The 26,973-nt window shown below is 42.1% G+C and overlaps 1 protein-coding gene and 1 long non-coding RNA gene across 6 annotated transcripts in view; one reads left to right on the top strand and one right to left on the bottom strand.

The window, feature by feature from the left end:
- LOC119846597 overlaps positions 1 to 1,616 on the bottom strand; it is a 38,104-nt gene extending 36,488 nt beyond the window's left edge. Inside the window, exon 1 of one of the 2 annotated variants that reach the window (XR_005289912.2) lies at positions 1,587 to 1,616. This is a non-coding gene — a long non-coding RNA (uncharacterized LOC119846597). Of the gene's footprint in view, positions 1 to 1,582 lie in introns of both variants that reach the window. The other variant, XR_006276695.1, reaches the window with a different exon arrangement.
- Positions 1,617 to 1,854: 238 nt separating this feature from the next.
- Positions 1,855 to 26,973, top strand: part of LOC119846594 (tubulin-specific chaperone cofactor E-like protein) — a 98,087-nt gene continuing 72,968 nt past the window's right edge. The window contains exons 1-9 of one of the 4 annotated variants that reach the window (XM_038380424.2): positions 1,888 to 2,008; positions 4,532 to 4,606; positions 5,515 to 5,626; positions 9,946 to 10,095; positions 13,196 to 13,335; positions 15,637 to 15,818; positions 17,503 to 17,759; positions 21,585 to 21,711; positions 23,604 to 23,720. In XM_038380424.2, coding sequence (XP_038236352.1) covers positions 5,623 to 5,626; positions 9,946 to 10,095; positions 13,196 to 13,335; positions 15,637 to 15,818; positions 17,503 to 17,759; positions 21,585 to 21,711; positions 23,604 to 23,720 — 977 coding nt within the window. In that variant the 5' untranslated portion in view covers positions 1,888 to 2,008; positions 4,532 to 4,606; positions 5,515 to 5,622. Of the gene's footprint in view, positions 2,009 to 4,531; positions 4,607 to 5,514; positions 5,627 to 9,945; positions 10,096 to 13,195; positions 13,336 to 15,636; positions 15,819 to 17,502; positions 17,760 to 21,584; positions 21,712 to 23,603; positions 23,721 to 26,973 lie in introns of all 4 variants that reach the window. The other 3 variants (XM_043501056.1, XM_038380423.2, XM_038380425.2) reach the window with 3 other exon arrangements.

Here is a 26,973-nt window from a genome sequence, read left to right as displayed (position 1 = left end):
ACAAGTACTCCTTTTCTTTTTACTATTACAGCAGAGTGCTCTGAAAATGCTCAGGCTTGGGCCTTTGTGATCTCTGGTGTGGAGTTTCACTGTGGAGGCAACTGCTGATATTACTCTGTCCCAAGAGTTTTGCCCTCAGCTCAATCAGTTGTGTTATTACTTGTATTATACCAACAGCATGGTATGTGCTTTAGCTAGGTAGGATGACAAAGCTACTATCCCAAAGATCACAATAGATCCGATATAATTAGCTGGCCCCCATCACTGCAATATCTGAATGCCACACGTCTTTAATGTATTTGCCCTCACAATAACCCTGCAAAGAAGGGAGTGGTATTATCTCTATTTTACTAATACAGAAACAGGCACAGAGAAACTAAATGACTTCCTTAAAGTCACACAGGAAGTATGTGGTAGAGATGTGGGTTTCTCGCAGCCCAGGTTACCGCTGTACACTGGCCTCCCTTCTATCCATCTAGATAGCATCCATGATGATACTATTGTTTTCAATTGTCTTCGTGTGCTGTGGATAGGTGCCTTTTTGTAACAGTAGTATTGTGCTGGTGATGCTGGAGAGGTACAGAGCTGCTGATGTCTCATGGAAAGATTTTAACCCACTTATTTTCACCATCCTTGATGTAACCCTACTGACAAATTTCCTTCACTGATGACTTGTAGCAGAAGCGAAATCCCTCATTTTAGACAGTTTCTACTTCTTATCGTCTAGTATCACTGAGGATGTTTGTGGGAAATCAGGAAGATTTGTTGCCAGGCAAGTTTATCCAGTGCTGCTGCTCTATCCTCTACGTATCTTATCATACTCCCTTGTGACATCATGGCCAGTCACATGCAGAGAGGAGCCATGACGGAGGGATTAAGCAACAGAAACAGACAAACTTGTAAATGATGGCTGGGCTTTCCTGCAAGCCTCTGTAAGTATTAGCTGAAAGGTGGGTGGAAAGGCAGTGCGGTATTTAAAATAGGACCTTTATCCAAACTGCCTGTGGATTAGGTTTCAGATCTGTGGAACAAAAATCCACCCCTGTCACTCTTTTTTGCCCTCATTTGTATTTTTTTTTCTAAATTTGGAATACAATATCGATGAGATAGCAATAACTTTTTCTCCATAGAATACTTTTTTCTGTTTCCCTGGGGCAACAGCAGCACTGTATCCTATGGTTGTATTTACAGCAGGACATGTCTGTGTTGGTTACAGATGGGTGTGAGTTGCACAATTTGGGTCTGGAGCTAAGCTTCCCTCCAGCTAAGGGGGTTCGGATCCCAGACTCTCTTTTGGCCCCGTCTCCAGCATGTCCACAGAGCTTTTTCAAATAATCTTCCAAAGAAGGAGAGTGATGATGCAAAGCCACAGCCTCATGCTACCACGTCATGGCCCGACAAGGGCAACCTGAGTGCGGGATGGGATGTCCCTGCCTGAGGTCACCATGGCGCAGCGCGAGGATGTGATGTCAGTGCGAGGATTAGGGTTGCAACAGTGCATTTCAAACAGAAAGGACGCTTCTCTTTGCACCCCTCCTCCAAATAGGAGCATCAGCAGTAATGAACAATAAGCAGTTCTCACCTACCTGCGCCAGGGGTATTTCTTGCTGGGGGGGGGGGGTTTGGTTTGTTTTGTTTTGTTTTGTTTTTTTGCAGTGCTCAGCTTGTTGTACGGAGATGATGCAACACAGCAGCCTGGGGTCATGCGATGATGTCACCCCCCCGTGTGACTGTGATGTCATGAGGTGTGAAGTCACTGGCGGGGGAGGAGGACGCGGACGCCCCCAAAGAGGACCTCCAGGCCCCGGGGAGCGCAATGCATGCCGGGCGAGGCCCCGAAGCCTCGCCGTCGCCATGGTAACCTCCCTGTCATCCCCCTCCCCAGCCGCCCGTTGCTCACGTGACCCGCGCCGCTGGCGCTCACGTGATGTTGGGTGGCCGAGAAGCTGTTTCCGGGTCAGGCCTCAGTGCAGGACGCGGCGTCGGGGCGGGGGAAGAGCGGGGCCGGGTGAGAGCCGGGGCCCTGCGCGTCCCAACCCCCACCCCCGGGGGGGGCCTCTCAGTGTCCCGCCGGGCGCCCCATGGCGCTGGGGCCGTCCAGGGCCTCCTCGCAGCGGGCGGGGGCTGCCCTGGCCCAGGGCACTGCGCCCCGGGTGCCCCCTGGGCTCCTGAGAGTTGCGGGGGCGGGGGGGGGGGGCTGCGCAACCCTGGGAGAGAGGGGTCGCTGCCCCCCGGGCCTCAGGCGGGCTGAGTGCTTGCTGCACCCTGGGTGCTGTGGCCCTGATTTGGGGAGGGGGGGGGGGATACGGAGTGACTCCGGATCCCTCAGATCTTCGGGCGATTCCTGACTCTGCTGAAGGCCGGGCCCGAGGGGCCTGGGTGATTTGTGAGAGAAACAGAGGGAAGGCTTTTCTTCGGACCGTCTGTGAAACTAGCCTTTAATGCCAGGTTGCACCTGGAGAGTTCAGATATAAGCCAGTTTCATTTAGATGTATCTTTTGATCTCCCCCCGCCCGCCCTCCCGAGGCTGAGTATCGCTAGTCAAGTGCATGAATGTCCTAGATATTGGCTTATTTTCACTACATCATGGAGGAGAAAAAGTGATGCATGTGACTTAAAAAAAAAAAAAAAAGTATAAGGTTCAGTTAAACTCAGCTGCGTATTAACTTTGTACTGGTTTTGGCTGTACCTAATACGTGCTATAATAATCTGCACTTCTCCCACCTTAGAATCAGAAATGTAGGACAGGAAGGAACCTTGAAAGGTTATCTAGTCCCTTTCCTGCACCCCCTTCACTGAGGCAGGATTAAGTATATCTGGGCCATCCCTGACAGGTGTTTGTCTAACTAGTTCATAAAACCCCCCAAAGGGTGTGAATTCCACCATATCCCTTGGTAACCTCTTACCAAGCAACAAGCTTTTTAACTATAACAATACTTTATCTTAATATCCAACCTACATCTCCTTTGCTGCAAACTAAGGTGACTACTTCTTCTACCCTCGGTGGACACAGAGAAAAAGTGATCACCATTCTCTTTATGACAGGTTTCAGAGTAGCAGCCGTGTTAGTCTGTATTTGCAAAAAGAAAAGGAGTACTTGTGGCACCTTAGAGACTAACAAATTTATTTATTTATTTATTTTATTATGCTCAAAATAAATCTGTTAGTCGCTAAGGTGCCTCAAGTACTCTCATTCTCTTTATAACAACCTTTTATGTATTTGAAAATTCAGCCTTCAGTTAACATAAACATGCCCATTTCTTTCAACTTTTCCTCCTGGGTCATGTTTTCTAAACCTCTTACCACTTTCGTTGCGCTCTTCTGCACTCTCTCCAATTGGTCCACATTTTCCTTAAAGTACTAAACTAGACATGGTACTCCAACTGTGGCCTCACCAGCACTGATTAGAGTGGAACAGTTACCTGCTGTGTCTTATATATGATACTCTTGTTAACACATCTCAGAATGACATTTGCCTTTTCCCCCCACAACAGCAGCACACTGTAGACTCTCACTCAATTTGTGATCCAATATAACCGCTGGATCATCTTCTGTCATACTGCTGTTATTTCCTACAATATTTTATCTTCGTGCATTTGAGTTTTCCATCTGAAGTGCAGTACTTTGCATTTGTCATTACTGAATATCATCTTATTGATTTCAGACCAATTCTCCAGTTTATCAAAATATATTTGAATTTTAATCTTGTCTTAGAAAGTGCTTGCAAATCCTCCCACCTTGGTGTCATCTGCAAGCTTTATAAACATATTCTCCACTCCTTCATGCAAATGGCTAATGAAAGAATTTAATAGTGCCAGACAGGACAGATCTCTGAAGGGCCCCATTTGATATAACTTGCCAGTTTTTCAGTGAACTATGGTAGCTACTCGGTCTTTCAACCATTTATCACCCACCTTATAGTAATTTCATCTAGACAATATTTCCCTAGGTTACTTCTGAGAATTTCATGAGGGACTGTGCCAAGAGCCTTACTGAAGTCCAAATATATATATATATATATATATATATATATCTATCTATCTCCCCTCTACTGCTTTTCACCCCATCCACTAGACTGGTTACACAGGCAAAAAAGGAAATTACTTTGGTTTGACACGATTTGTACTTGACAAATCCACGTTGGCTGCTATTGTCATGTTCTTGTTCTCTGGGTTTGAACAGCTTGCTTGTTGCTCCCTCCCTCCAAAGATTTCAATATACTTTATAACATTTAACTAAAGAAACCTTTCAGTACCCTTTTCCCCACATTGAAATGCAAGCACATCTAGGGTGGAACTAGGCATCTGTTTCACAGCACAGAGCAACACTATACAACTGTCTAGGACAGGAAGTGAGGAATATCTTGTCCAGTTGGTACGGCATGTGGGCTTATGGTTTTCTGTCAACGACATAAGCATTATTCTACTCGGGTTCTTGTTCCCAGTCCCCCAACATAGTGTCTGAGTCCCTTCCATAAGCATGTTAAGTGTTATGACTAGCATCTGTCACATGTTTCTTTTCTTTCTCCCAGTAGTATTAACCGTTTCAGATAGATGGTTCAGTGTTCCGATGTGTCTTAGGAACTCCTAACAAAACCCTCATAACAGTGAGTAGGAGTTATCGTTCGTGCAATATTTTAAAGGTCTTGAAAAATAACTTTCCCCAGTATTTCATGGGAGATGCACATCCTAACTTCATTAAGCAAAGAGCATGTTCTGTTGCATTCATCCCTTTAAAAAACAGTATTTTTGTGTCCTTGTGCATATCAAAATGCATTATTGTTTAGGTGAAAGACTGGTTTGGCTCTGCTCTGGAACTTCATTAAAGTTGACCTCTGTGTGCCTTAGATCACTGGAAATGAAAGCATAAAATTCTGATATACATTTCGCTTCCCTTGGTTTGTCTCTTTTATATTTCATTGGCTGGGATGAGTCAGTTTCACTCTGGTTACTAGTCAGTTTAGCTTTCTGATTCTCTTACACTTAGCATATAGTTGGTTGAATTCACAACACTTTAGAGGAATGTTTAAATCCAGAAAAACACTTTTCATTGACATTTTTAAAATATCATGGGTACCTTTTCAGAGTAGGTTTTGTAGTTATTTCCACATTAACGCTTAGATCCAAAATTAAGATTTTTTTTAAACTAGTTGATGTCCCTTTAATCAGCTGTGTAAAAATGCTCACAGTGCAAATTATCATGTTGTTCCATTGTATGTGTGAGACATGCTATGAAATACCATATGCTGTCCTTGCATTTTCTGTTTAATCCTTTATTATTAACCCTGAATATTTTGCCATATTGATGCATACTTGCATGGTAGAACAGTGGTGCAGCTTTGGAAAAGCAAAATGCATCTAGAATGATTACGACTAGTGTTAACTGTTCAGGAAGGGAATTGGGAAAGTTACTCAGACCCTAAGCTTGCTGTCCTCTGGAGACAAAATTGGTTTGCTAAGCTGAAAATTCAATATGAAATATTTTTTAAATTATTTCCGACGTTTTCTTTTTCAGTGTTGTATTGAGGTGACTTTCTCATGTGGAATTTTCCAACCAATGTTAGCTCAGTGCATGAACAGCGGTGGAGTTGACTAAAAAGCTAAGTAAAGGAAAGAGCGCTTTATGGGTAAGTGAGTTTCTTTTGTTTAAAAACTCTAAAATTTTAAAAGTTCCAACACAGAAGGTCTGAGTGCATGTTTGGTAGCAAATATCTGTCTCTTCCGTGTGACTGAGCTACAACTGTATGTTAAGATCAAGGCATTTCAGCCCAAAGCCTTGATCATTAGCATGTATCATCCCTGCAGCACATTGTGCATTTCAACATGAAATGTGTGTGTTCTGAGAGAGGGACCCTTCCTTGAGTATTGCCATTCACAAACGCTACACAATGCATCACTCAAATGAAGCTGCCTCGGGGGAAGGAGTGTGCGCCAAATGGGTGATCAGCCTCATGTGACGATAGAGTACTTAAAAGAAAAAGTGGCTTAAGACAAAATGGCAAACTCTTACAAAAATAGTGTCCACACAAATGGAATTTCAGCAGAAGATACTTTTATTCCCATTATATGTTGTGTTGTTGTGTTCTATGTTGGAAAATCATTCCCAGAGAGTATTATCAGTGGTTCACAGCTATGCTGGAAGGGCATAACGAGTGGGGTCCCTCAGGGATCGATTCTGGGTCCGGTTCTGTTCAATATCTTCATCAGTGATTTAGATAATGACATAGAGAGTACACTTATAAGTTTGCAGTTGATACCAAGCTGGGAAGGGTTGCAAGTGCTTTGGAGGATAGGATTAAAATTCAAAATGATCTGGACAAACTGGAGAAGTGGTCTGAAGTAAATAGGATGAAATTCAATAAGGACAAATGCAAAGTACTCCACTTAGGAAGGAACAATCAGTTGCACACATACAAATGGGAAATGACTGCCTAGGAAGGAGTACTGCGGAAAGGAATCTGGGGGTCATAGTGGATCACAAGCTAAATGTGAGTCAACAGTGTAACGCTGTTGCAAAAAAAGCAAAGATCATTCTGGGATGTACTAGCAGGAGTATTGTAAGCAAGACACGAGAAGTAATTCTTCCGCTCTACACCACAACTGGAGTATTTTGTCGAGTTCTGGGCACCACATTTCAGGAAAGATGTGGACAAATTGGAGAAAGCCCAGAGAAGAGCAACAAAAATGATTAAAGGTCTAGAAAACATGACACATGAGGGAAGATGGAAAAAATTGGGTTTGTTTACTCTGGAGAAGAGAAGACTTGAGAGGGGACATACAGTTTTCAAGTACATAAAAGGTTGTTACAAAGAGGAGGGAGAAAAATTCTTTTTAACTTCTGCGGATAGGACAAAAAGCAATGGGCTTAAATTGCAGCAAGGGCGGTTTAGGTTGGACATTAGGAAAAACTTCCTAACTGTCAGAGTGGTTAAGCACTGGAATAAATTGCCTAGGGAAGTGGTAGAATCTCTATCATTGGGGATTTTTAAGAGCACACTGGACAAAACGCCTGTCAGGGATAGTCTAGATAATACTTAGTCCTGCCTTGAGTGCAGGGAATTGGACTAGATGACCTCTCGAGTTCCCTTTCGGTTCTATGATTCTGTGTAGCACAGGGCTTCAGAATCCCTACCTACCAAGCATAACTTATCTTTTATAGAATGGTGGTGGTAGGTTTAGGTCATCTCACTGCTTATGATATTTGATTCCTTTGTGATAGAGGTACTTCAACAGCTTGTGACCAGAGATTAATCATCCAAGAAAAAGCAAAGTCACGGTCTCCAAGCAGATCATTCACAGCAGCGGGAAATCTATGCAGCAGATGTTTTCCTCTTCCTTTCATAATCTGCCATCCATCTCCACCCATAGTGGATCTAAGGAAGAGTAAATTGCAGTGGGGAGGGGACATGAACACAGTCTTCTGGTTAGGTAGAGGGAAGGCAGATACTTGGAGCCGCCAGACTGATGAAGAGAAATGTACAAGCTTGAGTTGACCTTTCTGTTGGTAATAGAAAATATTCCATTATTTGTACCTTACTTGGAAAACTCAGACACCAGTGGCCCAATTTTGACCTCATTTATGCTTGTTCGACTGTGTTTCAGGAAATTTAGGAGAATAATTTTAGGCAGCTTTCGTATGCTAGGATTTTTTTGCGGGGGGGGAACGTTATAGCCCTGGTCCTGCAAACATAATAATAACACCTAGTCCTTATTTTTTTTTCATTAATAGATCTGAAGATGCTTTACAAAGGAGCTCATTATCATTTCTTCATTTTTCTTTACAATTAGGGAAACTGAGGTACAGGAAGGTGAAGTGACTTGCCCAAGTTCTTCCAGAGGCAGAGCCAGGAATAGAACCCAGATCTCCTGAGTTCCGTTCCAATGATCTAAATGCTAGACCACAGTGTCTTGACTTGATGTATCAAGTTGACTTTAGGCAGTGCCATATTCTTGGTTTGATTTGCTGCCTTCAGCAATCGAAACAGCTGGCTACTTTTTTTTTGGTTAAGTTTAGCAGCAATGAAAACTTGCGGTTGCTCAGCTTTTTCCCCACCCTGCATGCAGTTATGCGAAGCCTTTGCAGACTCTTTGAAAGGGTGGGATGGCAGTGTTTCTTTTAAAAAGACAAAGTCCTGAAACAAACAGGATGTCCTCAGAGACTTTATAGAGGAAAATAATCCTTAGTACTTCTGTATTGTTCAACATCTTCAAAGCGCTAAGTCACTGTAGACTTGTGCCCTGGGCTGTTAAAATCACTAGTCTTTCTAGATTTCTCCTCAACCCAGATACCTTGCAGGCTACATTTTAGGATGCAGGGGCTATATTAAGTCCTTGTGCTGTGCAGTTCCTTTGACTTTATGAAATACTATTTCTTTTTATCATAAATATTATGAAATGTTCCTACCCCTGGGTAGGAAATTAGGACAGATGAGCTAACTTCTATCTGGGGTACATGTAGAATGCCAGTCACCATAGTATCTAGGCGCTGAGTAATTGCCAGCCGACATTTGATACTATTTTGTAAAGGTCAGCAAACCACAATACACAAAGCCCTTTGATTTGGTATATAAAAGAGCCTCTGCTTTGTAATTTCCATGTTACCTCGCTTTATGCGGTGCAAAATTACCCAAGTGACATGCGTCTTCGAAATACATTAGGGACCTGCAAAATTGAACTTGCGAGATTTTTTTTTATGGCTGGCCAAGCAATTTCTTCATATGTTTGTGCTATTGATTCATGGCACAGTCTTAACATCCAAATCAAAAGCCTGTATCTTTCCATCCTTTCTCCATGCCTGGGTAGCAGTCCCAGTTTAACACCTTCGGAAATGGTCAGCTGAAAAAGGCTGATGATCTTTTTCACACTAAAACTTGCTGTGAATGAGGCACTCTTGTCTATGATGATGGGCTCCCTAGACAAACCTAAGATAAATAATTTGAGTTAGAGCCTGTACCCTGCAGTTCTGATCTAAGCTATGCCAGAGACCTGTGACTGTGAGCAAGTCACACACCTCTCTGCCTTAGCTTCCTCATCTGTAAAATGGAGATAACACTTACCTGCCTTACAAGAGCATTATGAGGATTCATTAATGTTTGTAAAGTTCTCTGCAATCCTTGTGGGGAAACAAGAGCTATGTAGGTGCAAGATATTGTTATGATGACAATGGCAGCTCAGTTGTAATTTAGGATTTTATAGTTTTGTCGTGGGTATAGTTGTATTAATTCCTTTGGAATTCTAACTACTGTGTCTTGTGTGCTTAAATAATAGCAATATGTTGTTTCTCTGGGTGTGTAATGGCTATCGTATGTGGACTAATGATTATAATATTTACATAGTGCCATTCATTCTGACACGTCCCAATGTATTTTAAGAACTATATGCACATGGCATCACTGAAATGCAGCCACTTCTGGGGTGGAGCATGTCAGACAGCATGCTGCATAACTTTGGGGTTGGGGATTTTAGCCAACGACTCTGAGACGAAGCTTTAAATTAAGTTCCATGGGATCGTAAATGTCCATGCAGAGCAGGCAAAATTTTAATTTGTATGGTCCTGTTTAAAACATCTCTGCACAGTAAACGTCATGGAACTCAGTGTTATCCCCTTTGCAGTGATGAAGGGCTGAGTTGACTCTGTCAGGATTCAAACCTGTTGATCCAGGGAGTCTAGGAAGTGTTCACGGTTACTGATAAGTTCAGTAAGCAGCCCATTTCTGCTGTGGGTCACTGTCTTGAGGAAGTACCTGGTAGTATTTCAGGGTGCTTGTGGGTTGAAGAGTAAAATATATGGTGGTATACTCTGTTTACTGCCAAGCTGTGCTTAGCTTTTTAAAAAATTGTCCGCTACTTAAGGAAGTGTAGCATAAGATTCACTGCTGCCTTTCGGAGATGAGCTGATTAGTAGTGGATTGTGTATATTGTCTGATGTTTTCTGCATTAACTGTAGAATTCCAAGAAGGGAACATGGATCAGCCCAGCGGAAGGAGTTTCATGCAAGTTCTTTGTGAGAAATACAGCCCTGAGAACTTCCCATATCGTCGAGGTCCTGGAATGGGGGTGCATGTCCCAGCAACGCCACAGGGATCACCTATGAAAGGTAGGGTTCCTACTGGAGCTGTGCGTACAAGGACTTGAGGGCAGGATCATTTCATCCCATAGCTCAGGGATTCTCAACCTTTTCCTTTCTGAGCCCATGCCGCCCCCCCACCCACCCCTCACATGCTATAAAAACTCCCTGGCCCAGCTGTGCCATGACAACTGTTTTTCTATATATAAAAGCTAGGGCCAGCATTAGGGGGAAGCAAGCAGGGCAATTGCCCGGGGCCCCACACAAAAGGGAGCACCGCAAAGCTAAGTTCTTTGGGCTTTGTCTTCAGCACCGGGTGATGGGGCTGCAGTCCCGTGTGGCAGGGCTCTAGCTTTCTGCCCTGAGCTCTAGCGAGTCTAATGCTGGCCATGCTTGGTGCCCCCCTGAAACCTGCTTGGGCCTCCCAGGGTGCCCCAGACTCCTGGTTGAGAACCAAGCTTTCCTCTCATCCAGGAGGAAGAATCCTACTGAATTACAAAACCAAATAATCACACTTGTGTTGCTGTATGGCTTGTATCACTATTTAATATGTATACTGCAGTAGGGCCCATAATCCCTAGTTAGGATCGGGGCACCGTATAGATGCACACTGCTAGCCTGGCATTGTCCACAGCAGCCACTTGAAATTGAACAGGCTTACAGGATTGGATCAAAGGTGCTGGGGCAGGTTTCTAGGCACAAAACTGGGAGCCAAGAACTCTTGAGTTGTAGTCCCCAGTCTGCTTCTCCGCGTCCTCTCTGACTTTGGGACTATTACCTCACCTCCATTTCCTCATCTGTGAAATGCGAACTCCTGCTCATTTCAGTTACTCAGAGGTTAATTAAAGCTCTTAATTACTGGCAAGGAGACAGTTGCTGAAAAATTAGTTTGACTCTCCCCACCCCACTCTACTGCCAGTTTGAAAGAATCCTGGTGCAAGGTTCTCTTGCCAATAAAGTAAAGCCCTATACAGCACTGAGATCCAGGGATGTAAAGTCTGCCCAGCTTGTCCCCATTTCAATAATTTTTCAGTGGCTGCAGCAATGTGTATTTGGCACAGGTGTCTTAAACATTTAAAATTGCTCTGGATTCCACCCAGCACAGCTGTTCTGTATTTTCTGGGCCCAATCTAGTAACATGCAGAGTGCCTTCAGCTCTGATTTGAAGTCTATAGCTGTTGAGGGGGTTTAGCACATCACAGGTTTGGGTCCTTGGTCCAGCAGAATCACAATGACTTCAGTCTTTTATGCTGTTAGGTCGCTTTCCTATTTACTTTGGGATGCCTGTTGGATGCAGACACTAGGGCTACTAAGACACATTGCACCAACACCCTAAAGAAATGCTCCTTTCTCCTTACCCAATATCCTTACTGCCTTGTGGCCGATCCAGAGATGCATGTCCTCTGGTATAGGCTTACTATTACAAACACCCACACCTGAACTTCCTAGGATCTATAAAATAAAAATCCCTATTTCCAAAGGCTTTAGCTGGAACTGGATCAACTTTGCAACCTTTTATCTAATCTTTCCTCACACTCTGAGGTATTTGGATTTGGTTCACTTTTTATTCAGACAATTTATGGTTTGGGATTTAGCAAACCAGAGCCACTGTTTGTTAACCTCTTGCCCATCTCTAGTTGTGACTGTAGTTTAAATTCCCATCAGATTGGTTTGTATCATAAGCAGCCCCAAAGGAGGAAAAAACAAGGAAATTCACTGGGTGAAAATGATAACTGGGTTTGACAGCAGAGAACAAAAGTCAGAAAATTCAGTCAAGGACAAAATGTACCATATGTCACTCAAAGTTAATCTCAGTAGAGAATCACCTTAACAAAATTTTCAGTGTACCCTCTTATTTATATAGATTGCTACAGAAGCTAACAAGAGGGTCCCTATCCATATGGTCTAGGCACCCCTGACATAACTTAAAAATAAATTACAAATAATACGATAATTACAGTTATGTAGTTTAATACAATTTACCATCAATGAGCTAGGTAACTTCAAATCTCAAATTGACCTCCAATAATCCCTTACTCTTACAGTTCTTCTCTTGTCCAGTAACTTTAAAATACAGGAGGGAAAAGGGGTTAGGGGAAAGAGTTTTATGAAGATAATCTCTTATGTTGTGCGTATCAGAAGATGTCAAAGTGCTTTACCAGAGTGGGTAAGAAAAAAATTATATTGTGCTTGACACGTGTAAAATATGGTACGATTTATCCACATGATGACTTTCCCTGTTGAAATAGCTTCTTATTATAAACCAAACATTTTTGGAGAGAATTCTTGGCAGTGGAAATTCTACCATGAGAGGCAGCATAATATAGTAGTCACAACACAGAACTGGAAGTCAGTTTCTGTTCCTGGCTCTGCTTCTGACCTTTGTGTCTTAGGGCAAGTCACTCATGGCCTAAGTTTTCTGAAGTGCTAGGAACCTACAATTACAATTATCTACAATGGGATGTTTGGGTACTCATCACCTAAGAAAATGAGGCTATGAACTTTTTTTGTGTCTGTTTCCCTGTTGATAAAATAAGCATAATAGCTGCATCACAGTGAAGTTTTGTTAAGCAAAGGGTCTCTCTCAGGTCAAATTTAAGCCCAGGTTCAATTGTGTAATGGTATACATCAACCAAGCTTTTATAAAACCTAAGATCAATACAAGTGCTACCTTGATTTGTTTTGTAAAAAATTCAGTGGAGGCAGTTTTTTAAATGAACATTCTTTTGCCATATTTGCCACTGAAATTTTGCAGCCTTGTGCTAAAAGTAAAATTGATTAGAAACTGATTAGAAACTAAAATGGAACTGACCCGTGTGTTTTCTTTGAGATAGGTGAGAGAAAATGCAAACAGCATAAATAGTGAAATTACTTCACATTCTTATTTTTCCCCATTTTAGCCATCTAAAATGGAGTTGGTAATACAGTTATCTGTTTTAAAATGTATGACTTTAACCTGACTTGCTTGGCAAATGTAAATTATTATATAACTACTAAATTATTGATTAATCCCTTCCTTTTGCTGGATTTCTTACTTGTTTGTGTTCTTTGATGAGACTAAGGGATTATCTTCTATAGCTGGGAAAATATGAGGCTGACTGGATGGCATCTTGTTCCTCCCCCATTTCAGATCGCCTCAACCTTCCAAGTGTGTTGGTGTTGAACAGCTGTGGAATAACCTGCGCGGGAGAGGAGAATGAAATTGCTGCCTTCTGTGCTCATGTGTCTGAGCTGGATCTCTCTGACAACAAACTTGACAACTGGCATGAGGTAAAGCGATTATGCCTGTGCCTTGCTAAATAGCAGCAATAACTGCTGCTCTCGCTTATTTATATTGCTAGATATGGGATCTTCTCAGTCATTTCAAAGTAAGTAAATGTGTCCATTATAGAGTGTTGTAGTTCACATTTGAAGATCATGTTTGTTGCTCTGTAGCTGTCAAAGTAAATAAACTTGATCGCTATGCCACATTCAGGGTATGTCTACATTCAAAATGCTACAGTGGCACAGCTGTAGTGTAGACGCTTACTACAGCAATAGAAGGGGTTCTTCTGTCAATATTAGTAAATCCACGTCTCTGAGAGGCAGTAGCTAGGTTAACAGAAAAATTCTTCCATCGATCTAGCGGTGTCTGTGCTGGGGCTTACGTCAGCATAATTACATCCCCCAGGGCATGACATTTTTCATAGCCCCGAGTGATGTAGTTAAGCTTACCTGACTTCATAGCAAAGACCAGCTCTCAGGCATTTAACTCACTTTCCTTAGTAATTTCTGAACTCGTCCTGCAGATGAGAAATATACTTTCCTTCAGTGTAAAGCATTGGAACCATCATTCCATGCACCAAGAGGCTGATGAGCAATATGGATCACTAACAGAAGGAGTGCAATCAAGAGGGTTTGAGCAGAGGACTGGCAGCTGAGACTCCTGAGTCCTATTCGCAGTTTTGCCACTGATTCTGTATGATTTGGGAAAGTTAGAAACCCTCTCTGTGCTCCAGATTTCTCCTCTTCAAAACAGGATTAATAATACTCGTCTACCTTACAGGGGTCTTGTGAGGTTTAATTAATTAATGCTTGTAAAGGGCTTTGAGGTGCTTGGATGAAATGCACTACATAAATGCAATATAGTAGTAGTAGAATAATTAGAGTACATTAAACTGTCTTGTGTCCTTACCTGCTCGCGCTCTGCTTTTATCCTACTGTTCATTACTTGAAATTGACATGAAAAAAGCTGAATTGAAACCTAACCTTATTTTTAAAAAAAATTATCTTAAATTAGTTCCTAATCACAAGTGGATATTGTATTGATGTAAGTCTTCTGACCACAGGACAGATCTGCTAGGCCAGGGACAGCATAGGTTTTCCCGTGCTGCTTTTTGCTCAGCGCTTACCTGGAGGGGCCCTTTCTGTGCGTTAGGATAGGAGTTCAGTTTCCCTGGGGCTTGTTCACATTCTATGACGACTGCCAATTTAAGAGTCCATTTGTGCTAGCTGTGATGATGATCCTGTGGTGGTGTTCATTGGGAGCAGGAGTGAGAGCACCAGCAGCTCATTTTATTTTGGCCCCGAAAGTCCACCAGTTGGTAACGTAGTTTCTATCAATCTGGTCTGTTTGAGTGCTTATTTGTGGTTGCGCTCATTTTAGTTGTGAAACATGTTCTAAAGGCCTTAATCAGTTGAAAGGCATGTACATCCATTCACCATCTCTCCCAGATGGTGTCCCTATTCCTGTTTTCCCATTTATACAGCCAGCTCCTCTGCTATATTTCCCCCAAGTCATTTGCATCACCCACTTCTTCGCACCCAATCACATGCCCCTTAATATATTCTGCACCCTCAATACATATATCCTGGCTGTCCTCTTTTTCTAATCATTCATCCTAACTCCAAGCTATGCACATATGCACCTGATACATGCCAACGGAATAGCTAGCCCCAAGCACTGTTATATGTATGTTTGGATTGAATTCATAACCTTTCAACTCCAGCACCATGTGAGTAAGAAAGCTGGTACTTTCATAGATTAATGGAATCTAATAAGGAATCCATTGTGCATGTACAATGAAATTCTATCAGCCTTTTATTTTAGGCAAAATTGTGTGGTCTCTTCCTGGTGGGAAACAGTGGAAAAACTGAGCAACTGATCTGTGTAACAATCGTACACTTGAGGGACATGCTCTTGCTTCTCTCTGCCTAGAGAAAGGTCCAGCAGCCTTCTAAGATGCTGGCTTCTGTGACTTGCTATTTCTTAGGCAGGTATTCAGGTGGACTTTCTGATCTCTCCCAAGGGATATGCTTTCCCTTATCAAGCTGCCTTCAGAGTGTAATTAAATGAACTGTTGAGGTGAATGTGCAATTAGCCAATCAATTGAGATCAGTGAATAGTTTAAGTATGAATTACAGATAGCTATCTAAAAGCCTTATTTTTTTTTTTTTGTATCCATATAATTTCTTTGGCTCACGATCCTGCTGGAGGATCCCTTTCTACAAGATGGAATATTATTGAATGAGGTCTGATTACCTCCTGATATGCTTCTTTCTCTTGTTTTTTTTTTTCCTCTCCCCCACTAGGTCAGTAAAATTGTGTCAAATGTTCCTCACTTGGAGTTTCTAAACCTGAGTTCCAACCCTCTGAATTTGTCAGTTTTAGAGAGAACATGTGCTGGATCTTTCGCTGGTGTTCGCAAACTGGTGCTAAACAACAGCAAAGCTTCCTGGGAAACAGTCCATACAATACTGCAGGAACTACCAGAGTAAGCATGGGGAGCATGGTATGGAAGGAGAAGTGCCCAGCTCAGAGCAGGAAAGGCTGCTGGGTGGGGGTGAGTGAGCTGAGCAGAGGAATGGGATTTAGTTTCTTTGGGACTTGTAAGGGTTTAACTCTTGCCAATGGGCAAACTGAATGTTTTATTGTATTTCTTTATCTGAACTTGCATAGAGCTTTGCATAGGTGCATACACACATTGAATAAATCTAAATACTGGCATGAATTAATATTACAGCCTTGATGATTCAGCATGTGACACTCTTTTCCACTCAGTCGTGGCTGAGTGAATGGCAATGCACTGTGCTAATGGCTTTTGGCTGGGACATAAATCTGAGGCCCTGGTCAATTGTCATTAAAGATCTCATCGCACTTTTCATGCGTTAATCTCAGGATCCTGTCCAGTTTCCACCTTGACAGTGGCACTCTGGCTCCCTGAAATGCCTTTGCAATTTCAGTTGGATACCAGATTCCTCTTCATGCAAATTTGTAAAGAAATCTATTATTACAGTATTCTGCTTACCCAGTACACCCTTAATTGAGACAGCCACTTTGTTCCCAGGAAACCAGTTTAGCCTACTGATAGCTAATAGTAATGATTGCTGCTTAAATGGGACAATGGTAGCATAAATTCTGTCTAATAGAGACATGTTCGGCCATTGCCAACGTAGTCTGAGAAAGATTTAATCAGATGTGAAATTCTAAGTTCCAGTCTTAATACAGAAAGGTGGTAAATATTAAAATAAAAAAAATCCACTGAGCATTATTTTTATTCCAATTTCTTTATTCAGTACAATATTTCATTTTAAATGGCTTCAGTCGATTACTTTTTGTTGGCCTCTTATTTGGGATGGGAGGCTGCTTATCAGAGTCTTTTTCCAGTTAAAGGGATTCACCATTATTATTATTTATTTTGTCATGCCTTATTTAAAGCAGTTAGGTAGCATTGCTGTCATCTGACAAATGCATACCACCTTTCCCCCTAAAAGTAGTCACGTGAGTGGTGGATGACTTTTGGCCAGGAGCTAGGGGTTATAGTATGTACAATCTTTAATGTTCCTGGTGTTCATTTTAAATCTCTTTTACAACTTCCATGACTTTGGTGATGGGAATGTCCATAAATTTAATATATGTGAATTAATTTTCAGCCTCCACTTGTGCAGTGTTGAGCCCACTCACGCCCAAATTGATGCAAGGTGCAAACATTGCTAAAAAACAGCATGCTTGTTCAAGCCCTTCCGCTAGTGGTGTTTTCACCTGCAACACCTATTAGTTGGCCTTGGCCAATGGATTTTGTTGGGTATAAACTCTTAACATTTCTTTATGTGCATGTGTTAACCGTTTAAAGGCTACTTGTGAAACTATTCCAAAGAGTTGTCAGAACTTTTAGTGGGTACTGGCACCAGTGGAGTACATGCACAAATCTGCACGCTCACAAATGGTGTCTAAGTGGAGGCCAGGCTGAAAATATACTCCGGAGTTTGGAGCACTTTGGTAGCCATGTAGCTGAAAGATGCTATAGGAAATCGTATCTACACTGAGGTTTCAGAGAGTGCTGGGGCCCTTCATGTTTAAGTAATTCTTGAAAACTGTGTGTACAGGGGCCTCTAGGTAAGACCGTTACAATTTAACAAGAAGCCTTCAAGTAAGAGCATATTTCTTTCTGTGTGCAGCTTGGAGGAGCTCTTTCTGTGCCTTAACGACTATGAAACAGTGTCTTGTTCTCCAGTTTGCTGTCAGTCTCTCAAATTACTCCACATAACTGACAATAATCTTCAAGACTGGACTGAAATCCGAAAGCTCGGAATTATGTTTCCATCACTGGACACGCTTGTCCTGGCCAACAATCACCTGACAACCATTGAAGAATCAAATGATTCTTTGGCAAGGCTGTTCCCTAACCTGCGATCCATCAGCTTGCACAGATCAGGTGAGGTACTGAAAGCAGCATGTTCTTTATATTCCATGTGTAAATGATAATGCCTGATCTAAGCCTTTGCTTTGGCAGAGGGGAGGAGTAGTAATCTCATTTTGGTGCAAATTGAAACCTATGCTTTAACAGAGTGGGGAGAGGTATGTTATTTTGCTAGTGGCATCCTACATCTTTGCTAGAAATGAGCAGTCTGCAATCAATTGCTTCCTGCTGGCTACTTGTGTGTTAAGCAGATCAGAGAAGGTGAGGAAAGCACAAGCCTGTACAGTAGAATATCCTTGTTAGACTTCTGGGTAGCATAAACTTACTGGACATACTAGTGCCAGAAACTACAGTTGTTTTCGGTCTTGTCTACCCCAGCTTTTAAACAAAGTCTGAAAGCTCTTCATAAGTGTAGCCCAAGCAGGGCTGTAACACAAGCTGTCTGGCTAGTGTGGTAGGTCACTAACTGGGCTAGAGAATGGTCTAACACAAGTCATACTCCCTCTAACCCCAAACCACACTAGTCTGATAACTTGAGAAACGTGAGGAGAAGACGATAAACAAGACATCTGCCTACCCATTTCTGTTTCTTTTGGCTTCTCCTGCCACTTCTGGCGCTTTCTCGCTCTCTAAACAATGGTTCAGACTAAAGTTTCGACCTGCTGCTGTCATTCACACCCAAGTACACAAGATTCACTACAGTAAGTTGAGCTACCATCCTGATGAGGACAAACCACTGATAGCAGTAATGAAAAATTCAACTTTGCTATGGATTCAAAAGGTTGGCAGGCATTCTGTGCTCTCCAGCCACCATGTTTTCAGGAAGAATAAGTCAGAGTAGTTTGGAATGTCAGTGACTAAGGAGCCAGTTTGCATTCTGAGGCTAGGTTACAGTTTAATCAACCTTTAGACCCAGCATCCACTTACAGGTGCACACATTTTTATGTGCATTACTGGAGCACGCACAGGGAATCAAGTAGAGCAAACCCCATCTCCTGTGTTTAGATGTTAGATTCTTTAGCTGTACGTATGGAAGGCGGTGTGCCAGGAGCTTTGGTGGAGGCCTCCTTACAAATATGCCCCAGATACTTTTCTCATCCGAAAGCTGAGGCTGGAGAAGCAACTGGCATAGCAGTGAACACACTTTGTATCTCCAAGCCCCAATGATGGGTAGCTATGGGACAGATCACAGGTGCTAAATGACTTTTGACTTCCATCTCCCAGATGTGCATGCTTCATTAGCTGAATTTGGAAAACCTTGGAATAAAGTGCTATGTAAAAAAAATCTGCTCAATTATAGCTGTTTTCCTAGTGTTTGTTTGATCTGCTCATTCTCAAGAACTCTGCCATGAATTTCCTGGTGAGTTTTTGTTCCAGTTTGGCTGCCTGATAATCACCAGCAGTCATGGGCCTTTTTCCTCTCCCTAACTTATTAGAATCAATGCACATGTTAAAGACTCTAGTATAGGTTCACTTAATGCATTATTGTAGTTGTTGTTGGTTTATTATACAGAGCCATAGAGGGATTGAAGTATTAATAAAGCCTCTTTCACAGATATCAACATGCTATCCAATGTAAGCACCAGGCAGTATCTAAGGTGCCACAAGTACTCCTCGTTCTTTTTGCTGATACAGACTAACACCACTACCACTCTGAAACCTGACACCATTTAATAAAACTGCAGCTAACTACAGGAAAACAAACCTTTTAAATCAGACTTGAAAAATGCTCAGTCATTGAGAGGAGCATCCTGCGGGAAGCAGTTTTGCTGGGATGGAACCAGACGTTCAACCCCGTTGGATCTGTGCAGCACATTGATGATCTGAGGAGCCCCCGGTTGAACAGAAAGCCGAATGAGGACATAACCGTGAATTAAATCGCATGTGGAGGGGGGAACTTGGGGTATGGAGATTTCTTGAAAACTGATCATTTAAAATCTTCTCCACAGCCACTGGAGTTGCCAAAGTAACTATCTAAATAAAGGCATGACATGGAGTGAAAAGGTGTCAAATAGATGAAATGCACCACTTTATTTTGGATAGCTTTGGTAATTCGTTAGTTGAATTGTGACTGCTGTTTGAAAGAATGTCGCCATGCTTCACTGGTGAAATAACAGTTATGGCCACTGCTGCAAGATCCCATATCTTTCAATTTTCTGGAGGATGAATAGTTGATAGTGATGTGGTCTTATTCACGCCCTAACGTAAGTGAATTAAAGCATTAGACCGTACACTTCTGGGTTTATTACTCATTCCTCTGCCTACTTTAAATCATTTTTTAAGCCTTGTTTCTGCCTGTCCTAGTCTAATACCTGCTGTTCCTGCCCCTGCAACAGCTATTGTCTGTTGATATTACTGAGGCTTTTGCATATTGAATATTGATGAACTTGGTCCTGCTTAAACCTGCTTCTTGTCTTGCTGGCTGCTGTGGTTTAGCAGCGATCTCCAGTGATTTGAAGGTGATTGGTTTTCACAGGAGTTGTGCTGGAACATCTCAGTGTGGGATAATGGGAGTTCAAGCAGATTTTCTTCTCAGCATGGACACCTCCAGCAGTATAAATAAGCTGTTTCCTTTTCAAATGCAATTGCCTCGAACTGTTCGCTTTCTCCCAGGCACAGTATCATTTTGACCTGCAAAGGCCAGGTTCTTGGCAATAGTTTAATGAGAGGATGAATATGACCCAGTTACCCATCAATCATTTTCTGCTATCACTACCAGCTGAGTGGTCCACAGGTAGAAGCGGGAAGGGTTTTGAGCCAGTATCACTGTTACTTGTATCCCTGTTCTTGTGGTATGCACGCATGGCTGACTTCATTACCCAGGGAATGTATTTTAATCGCAAGTTGACTTGACTAGGATATTATACTTGACATGGAAGAAGGGGACAAATATCTCTCTTCAATATGCCCTGCTACACAAAGTAATTGCAATTCTGGTCTGAATGATCACTTACCTTCTGAGACCACTGCAGTCCCTGGAACAACAGAAGTGTCTGACCTTTACTTAATTACCTGACTTGGGTTTGCTTTAATTTTTTAGAGATGCTGATTTCCTTTTAGCAATTATAGTGGTGAAAACATTCCACCAATTTCTAACAGAAGCGTGTAATACTTGGTATGTTAGACTTAACAGCTAGACAATGCATGTAAGAAGCACCTAGCTTCCTTTTGCCTTGGCAGAAGAAAAGATAAGCATCAGAGTTAATCTTGAACACACAAGCAAATAGATTGTCACCTGATCCCCAGCTTTCCTCACAACTTTGCTTCAATTCTCAGAACCCAGCACAGATTTGCAGAAAGCTCATGGGAATAGGATACCTGCAGGTCACAAGTTCAAATCCAGACCTAGCTTGGTGTAGACCCTGAAAGTTAACATTTGATGGCTGCTTGGTGGTCCCTGAAGTGACACAAGTCTGGCTTCAGTGGTACTAACCAGAGTCCTTTTTATCGAAATAGCCATAATAAGTTATGCTAATTGCCAATCAGCCAAGATGCCAGGGATTGAATAGGCCATGGAGATTGAACTCCCCTCTCAGAGATTGTCCCTCCGGACTGGTAGGACAGCATGGGTAAGCTAATGCTGCTCCTTCATGTCCATGAATAAAGGAATTCAGTCTCTAGCATTTCATCGGCAATGCACTGACTTGTCAAACAAACGTGGATTGTCATTCTCCTGTTGAGATCCATGAAATAGTGTTAGGGTCAACTCGTATGCTAAATAACACACTGATAAATGGATGATAAAATGAACGAATTGGCTACACCTGTCTTGTGCGACCTTTGATCTATTGTATATGCTCTGTGTGTATGTGTGTTTAAACAACTCATTTCTTAAAGCAGGTCTGCATTGCTGGGAAGACATTGACAAACTAAACTCTTTCCCCAAGCTCGAGGAAGTGAGATTGCTAGGAATCCCTCTTCTGCAGTCCTACACCACCGAAGAGCGCAGGAAGCTGTTAATAGCCAGGTCTGGTGTTTCAGTTTGCTCTGCTCAGTAAAACATACTGCACAATTTTGGGTGGGAAATGAGATGAAGTGTTTGTTAGGGGCACTGCTGATTCATGTGGTATAGATGCACTTGATGATTACCTGTTCTGCTCATTCCCTCTGGAACACCTGGCATTGGCTACTGTCGGAAGACAGGATACTGGGCTTGATGGACCTTTGCTCTGACTCAGTATGGCCATTCTTATATAATGTTAGCTGCAAAAGGACTTGGAACTTCTGCAGAATGAGAAGAGGACATGGAAGTGGAAATAGCATAAATAGAAGGCTCCCATTATAGTCTGTCAGGAACGATGAGTACTGGTCCAAAGACTATTGACTTTAAAATGGGTCTTGAAGTAGGCCCTCAAAACAATTAGGTTATTTAGGATTATCTCAAATCTCTGAATAATACAGTCTTATTTGTCCATTAAAAATTCTAAATACTTGTTTCAACAGATACAGAATCCGCATCACTGGATATTTCCGAGTTAGACACTCTATTGGGGAAACGTTGGTTGTGTTGCTTTTCTATTTGTACAGTAAATATTGCTTTGAGAATGTTTTCACGTTTCCAATCTCTCGTGTTTTAAATAGAACATTTAGTATATGATAAAAGGGTAGCATCAAGGTCATGAAAGCTGGGATTATGCCTCCTGGGGTCCCTCATTTCCAGTGGGTGGGATACCTAGCTGTTCAGGAAGGTGAGTAAGATTCTTGGTTGGGTGTGCCCTAAATGGTTAAAATGTGTAGCAACCCCTTTTGGTGTGAGTGAACTAAGTGCAATTATATATGCTATACTATAATATTGTGTACCTGTTACAGTTGGTAGAAAAACGCTATATAAATATCCATGGAATATTCTGGATGAAACAATGTTTTCAATTTGTTTGATGAAAAACAAAAAATTCCAAAAACTGAAAACCAATCACCCCCTCATCTTCCCCTCGCTGGGGAAAAAGGTGGGAGAGGGAAATAGAAAATTGTAAATTTTTTTTATTTCCAAAAACTGATTTTTTTTTAATTGTATGGGACATTTTTGAGCAAAATGAAAAAAAAATTCAAAAATTGTCCAAAAAACAAGAAAAGTTTCCATGAAAGTGATGATCAGCTCTAATTAATACCTACAATACACTGACCCATATTAACATACTGAACTATTTTTAATTAAAAGGAAATTTATATCCTGATTAGACCACAAACTGAACCTTAATTGAAGGAACGTGAATCTGATGCAGTTTCCTCTATAGAATGTGGGAGGCAGTGGCTTAAATTTTGAGAAGTAACTAATGCTTTTGGGGGACCAATTTGAGATAGCTTAAAGGGGCCCCATTTTCAAAGGGTGGGTGGTAGGCTGCTTTCATGTGTCTCCAGTGAGGCACCCAAAAATCATTAGTCACTTTTGAAAATTTAGGCTGGTGACTCTAATGCTTAATCCTGGGAGTCAGGACTTCTGGATTGCATTCCTGAGTCTGCCATTGAGTCATGGTGCTTGGGTAAGCCACTTAAGTTCTCCATGCCTCAGTTTCACCATCAGTACAATGGGTATAGTAGGAATGTACTTATCTTTCAGGTAAGTAACAAATGTTCGAAAAGTGATTTGAAATCCTCTGATGGTCAGGCACTAGAGAAGTGCTAACTATTTATTATGTATGCACAGAAATAAAAATATAGTCAAATGATGCATAATTCTAATTACTGTCCAAGACTCTGCGTAGTACTTTGAGAGCAAGGTTTTGGGATCAAAGCTATGCGGCCCTGAGGATAAAATCACATGCTGCTGCTGTTAAGCTAGACACAAGCTAGAATCTTGCTGATCATCATGGCTAGGTTTTCGTATCCTCATTAACAGTGTTTCTCGGTTTATTCATGCAGATTGCCATCTATCATCAAGCTTAATGGGAGTGTCATTACCGATGGGGAGCGAGAGGACTCTGAGCGATTCTTCATTCGGTATTACCTGGACTTCCCACCAGAGGAAGTCCCATTCAGGTATGAACTTCAGAGCTGGAATTCAGAGAAAGCGCAGTGCACAGGAAAGGAGAATGATGTTCACTAGACAATTTGAAAGTGTTCAGATGAAAGTGTGTCTTACAGCTGAGAAATGACACTGGAAATCAGGTCTGGGCCTTGTAACACCAAAAAATCCCTTACCCTCCTACCATCCTTTCCTCCCTCAGTCCATATTAATTGATCTTCTCGCCACACTCCTACGTGGGGTGTGTCTGATTTCTTACTGATTCACTACTGTGTCAGATCCAGCCTTAAACTGTCCCTTCCAAGAGCTGTTCGACTGTTCTGCCCATGATCCTCATTGCCTCTTCTAGGCAACCCCCACTGCCATCTCACTAATCCCCCTGCATCCTGGAGTCTCTTGAAGCCCGTATTAATACTTCTCTCTGGTGCCAAAACAAAATGGCTAATCCTCACGCCATCTGTTGGGTAGAATGTACATAGGGGTAAAAGCTTTCCCTCTTCTAAAAACTAAGAACGCAAGCTTGTGTGGGTTTTTTGCCAAAAACAATATGCTCCATTATCTGATGTCAGTAAACAAATAAACTTCGATAGCACCTGTGCGGTCAGTAGCCTTTGATACCTATATGTGTTTACTGCTTCTTAATGGAATGAGGAAGGTTCGATCAAGCATCAAGTCATTGCTCCTAGTACTTTGCATTGTATCCAGAGACCTAGTGCATTTTACAAACTACGAAGCCTCACAAATCCCTTCCCTGAGGTAAGGAAGTAGATGAGTAAACTGAGGAACAGAGAACTCGGGTGACACAATGGGTCACACAGGGAGTTGGTTGCAGAGCTGAGAACAGAATCCAGGCGTCCGGATGGTTGGTCCCATACTTAACAACTAGGCAAAACTGCTTAAAAACAGTTCTGCAGTTTTAACCTACCTATGCAATCACTACATCAGAAGGGTCGATTAATAAATCATCCTGAGGGTGTTTTGGGAGGGGCAGGAGATGGTACTAAAAGAACTAAACAGTTTCTTGCATGCAGCCTCTGAATGACTTCAGTGAAAATGACTGTTTAAATACTGCAGTGATAGGTGCCTTATATGTAATTAAATGATAAATTAATGAGAGAAGGAGAATTGGGTTTAGACTCAATTATACATCAAGCTTCTATGAAGATTGTAAGCTTTGCGGTAGGGACTGTGTTCTCCTATGTGTTTGTGCGCACCTAGCACAGTGAAACTGATTCTAGTTGGGTCCTCTGGATGCTCTCACAGTCTGAAATAGTAATAATCATCTAACTCCTGTAAAGCGTATTTAGATTTAGGGTGGAAGCTTTACCGAGCAGCTTGCTATCTCGCTACACTATCTGTGTAAGACTTAACGTGAAGATGAAAGAAATGTGTGTCCCCTCCAGTTCCTGGCCTTTAAAGACCATTGCATCCATCTTCCTGATCAATGAGCTCTTTGTCTGAATGCCTTCATCCCTACAGCTTCTCTGAGAGACTTGTGCAGCCTTAAAGGCTGTTTTTCCACTCCAGAGAGCTTGTGTGCCTTTTCAGACCATGCTACAGATGGCTGAGGTGTCTCCAATGCTGAGTTCAGGTTTCACTTCCTGGACCATTGTACCCCCATCCCCTCCCCCGACACATACCTAGTGTCCCTTGTTTCTGAAGTGAATTTTCTTACCTCTCTCACGTCCCGCCCCCAAGTCTGGCATCTGCTCTCAAACCTGTCTTTAAAGTCTGTTCCTAGTTAGATCAAGAGCAACTATAGCTGATTAATTGGCAGGGATGCAGTCTGCATTGCTCATACAGGGATCCTGGAAATTCTCCCAAAAACAGCTGAGCTGGACATGTCTGTACATGAAAAGTTTGCAAACAGAAATGACTCTCTTGGCTAGATAACAGGATACACCTCTCTGTAAAGAAAATAGTATTCTGTCTCTTTAAATCAGCCCGATTGCATTGTAAGTATTCACAGCCTACATGCTGCATGAATCGGAAAAGGAGTTAAATGTATAGTAGAACTTGCCACCCTTCAGTGGCTTGTGTTAAAACTAAGGCCTGCTTCTTGAGTGACACCTCTGGTCGGTGGATTTCTAACGAGTTACGTGCTTGTCTGGGCCACTGTTCATACATAAAAAGAAAAGGAGTACTTGTGGCACCTTAGAGACTAACAAAATTATTTGAGCATAAGCTTTCGTGAGCTACAGCATCGAATGAAGTGAGCTGTAGCTCACGAAAGCTTATGCTCAAATAAATTTGTTAGTCTCTAAGGTGCCACAAGTACTCCTTTTCTTTTTGCGAATAGAGACTAACACGGCTGCTACTCTGAAACCTGTTAATACATAGAACATCAAACCGTTTTAGCCAGGTTCCCTTCTTCAGGATCCTCTTCACTGGCAGTCAGTGTCTATCAGGCTGTGGAAGGTGATTATGTAAGTCTCAGAGGTGCCTATTATCTTGGTATTGAAGTACCAAACGAGTACTATGTGTTAGTCTTTATGGACTTGGGGGAATTCAGTTGTTTTACTGCAAAATCTGATTATGGTACAAGAAACAGGCTGTGAGATTTCTCTGTCTTTTCCCCAAGAGGGGAAATGGGCTAATGTTTCATAACACGCAGCATGTTCACAGTGTGTGTTTTCACTTTCCCTCATTCTCCTTTTCCACTGTACTGGTCCCCCTATTCATCCACGCTTTTCACCTGCAGCCCTTTTGCAGCAGGAGCTCGGTGCATCTCAGGTACACACAGACCTTCTGAGTCTGCCACGCTCTCTGCATAACTAAACTCTTTACTTTTCTGCAAATATTAAGGTTGCCAACCCTCCAGGATTGTCCTGGAGTCTCCAGGAATTAAAGATTTAATTTTAAAGATTGCATCATGGGACGAAACTGCTAGGAATATGTCCAACCAAAATTGGCAACCCTAAATAGCAGGAGATGCCCTGCAGAGAGAGCAGGTTCCTGGAGAAGTGCATTCTCTCTCTTACTCTGTCTCCTGCTGGAGGCATGAGGAAATGTACTGGGGAAATCCTCATTCCTGGTGTCAAGGTGATTAATGCTAATTTAATTATTTGTTTGTAAAATATGAGGAATATGTTTCCTCCTCTCAGAACTAATGGTTTTCTAAATAGGCCTGATTGTATCTCCCTGTTTATTGTGAGAACAGGACAGTAACCTGTATTTGGGCACTCCTCCCCATTGAAGGCTTGTTTTGCCTGAGAGGATAGGGAAATCCTAGTGCGCTGTGGCCATTACTTCACGCTCAGTGCAGAC

Source organism: Dermochelys coriacea, chromosome 22 (genome assembly GCF_009764565.3).
Source record: "Dermochelys coriacea isolate rDerCor1 chromosome 22, rDerCor1.pri.v4, whole genome shotgun sequence".
Lineage (NCBI taxonomy): Eukaryota > Metazoa > Chordata > Testudines > Dermochelyidae > Dermochelys > Dermochelys coriacea.
Note: the sequence above shows the minus strand (reverse complement) of the source record. Positions and strands in the feature narration are given on the sequence as shown.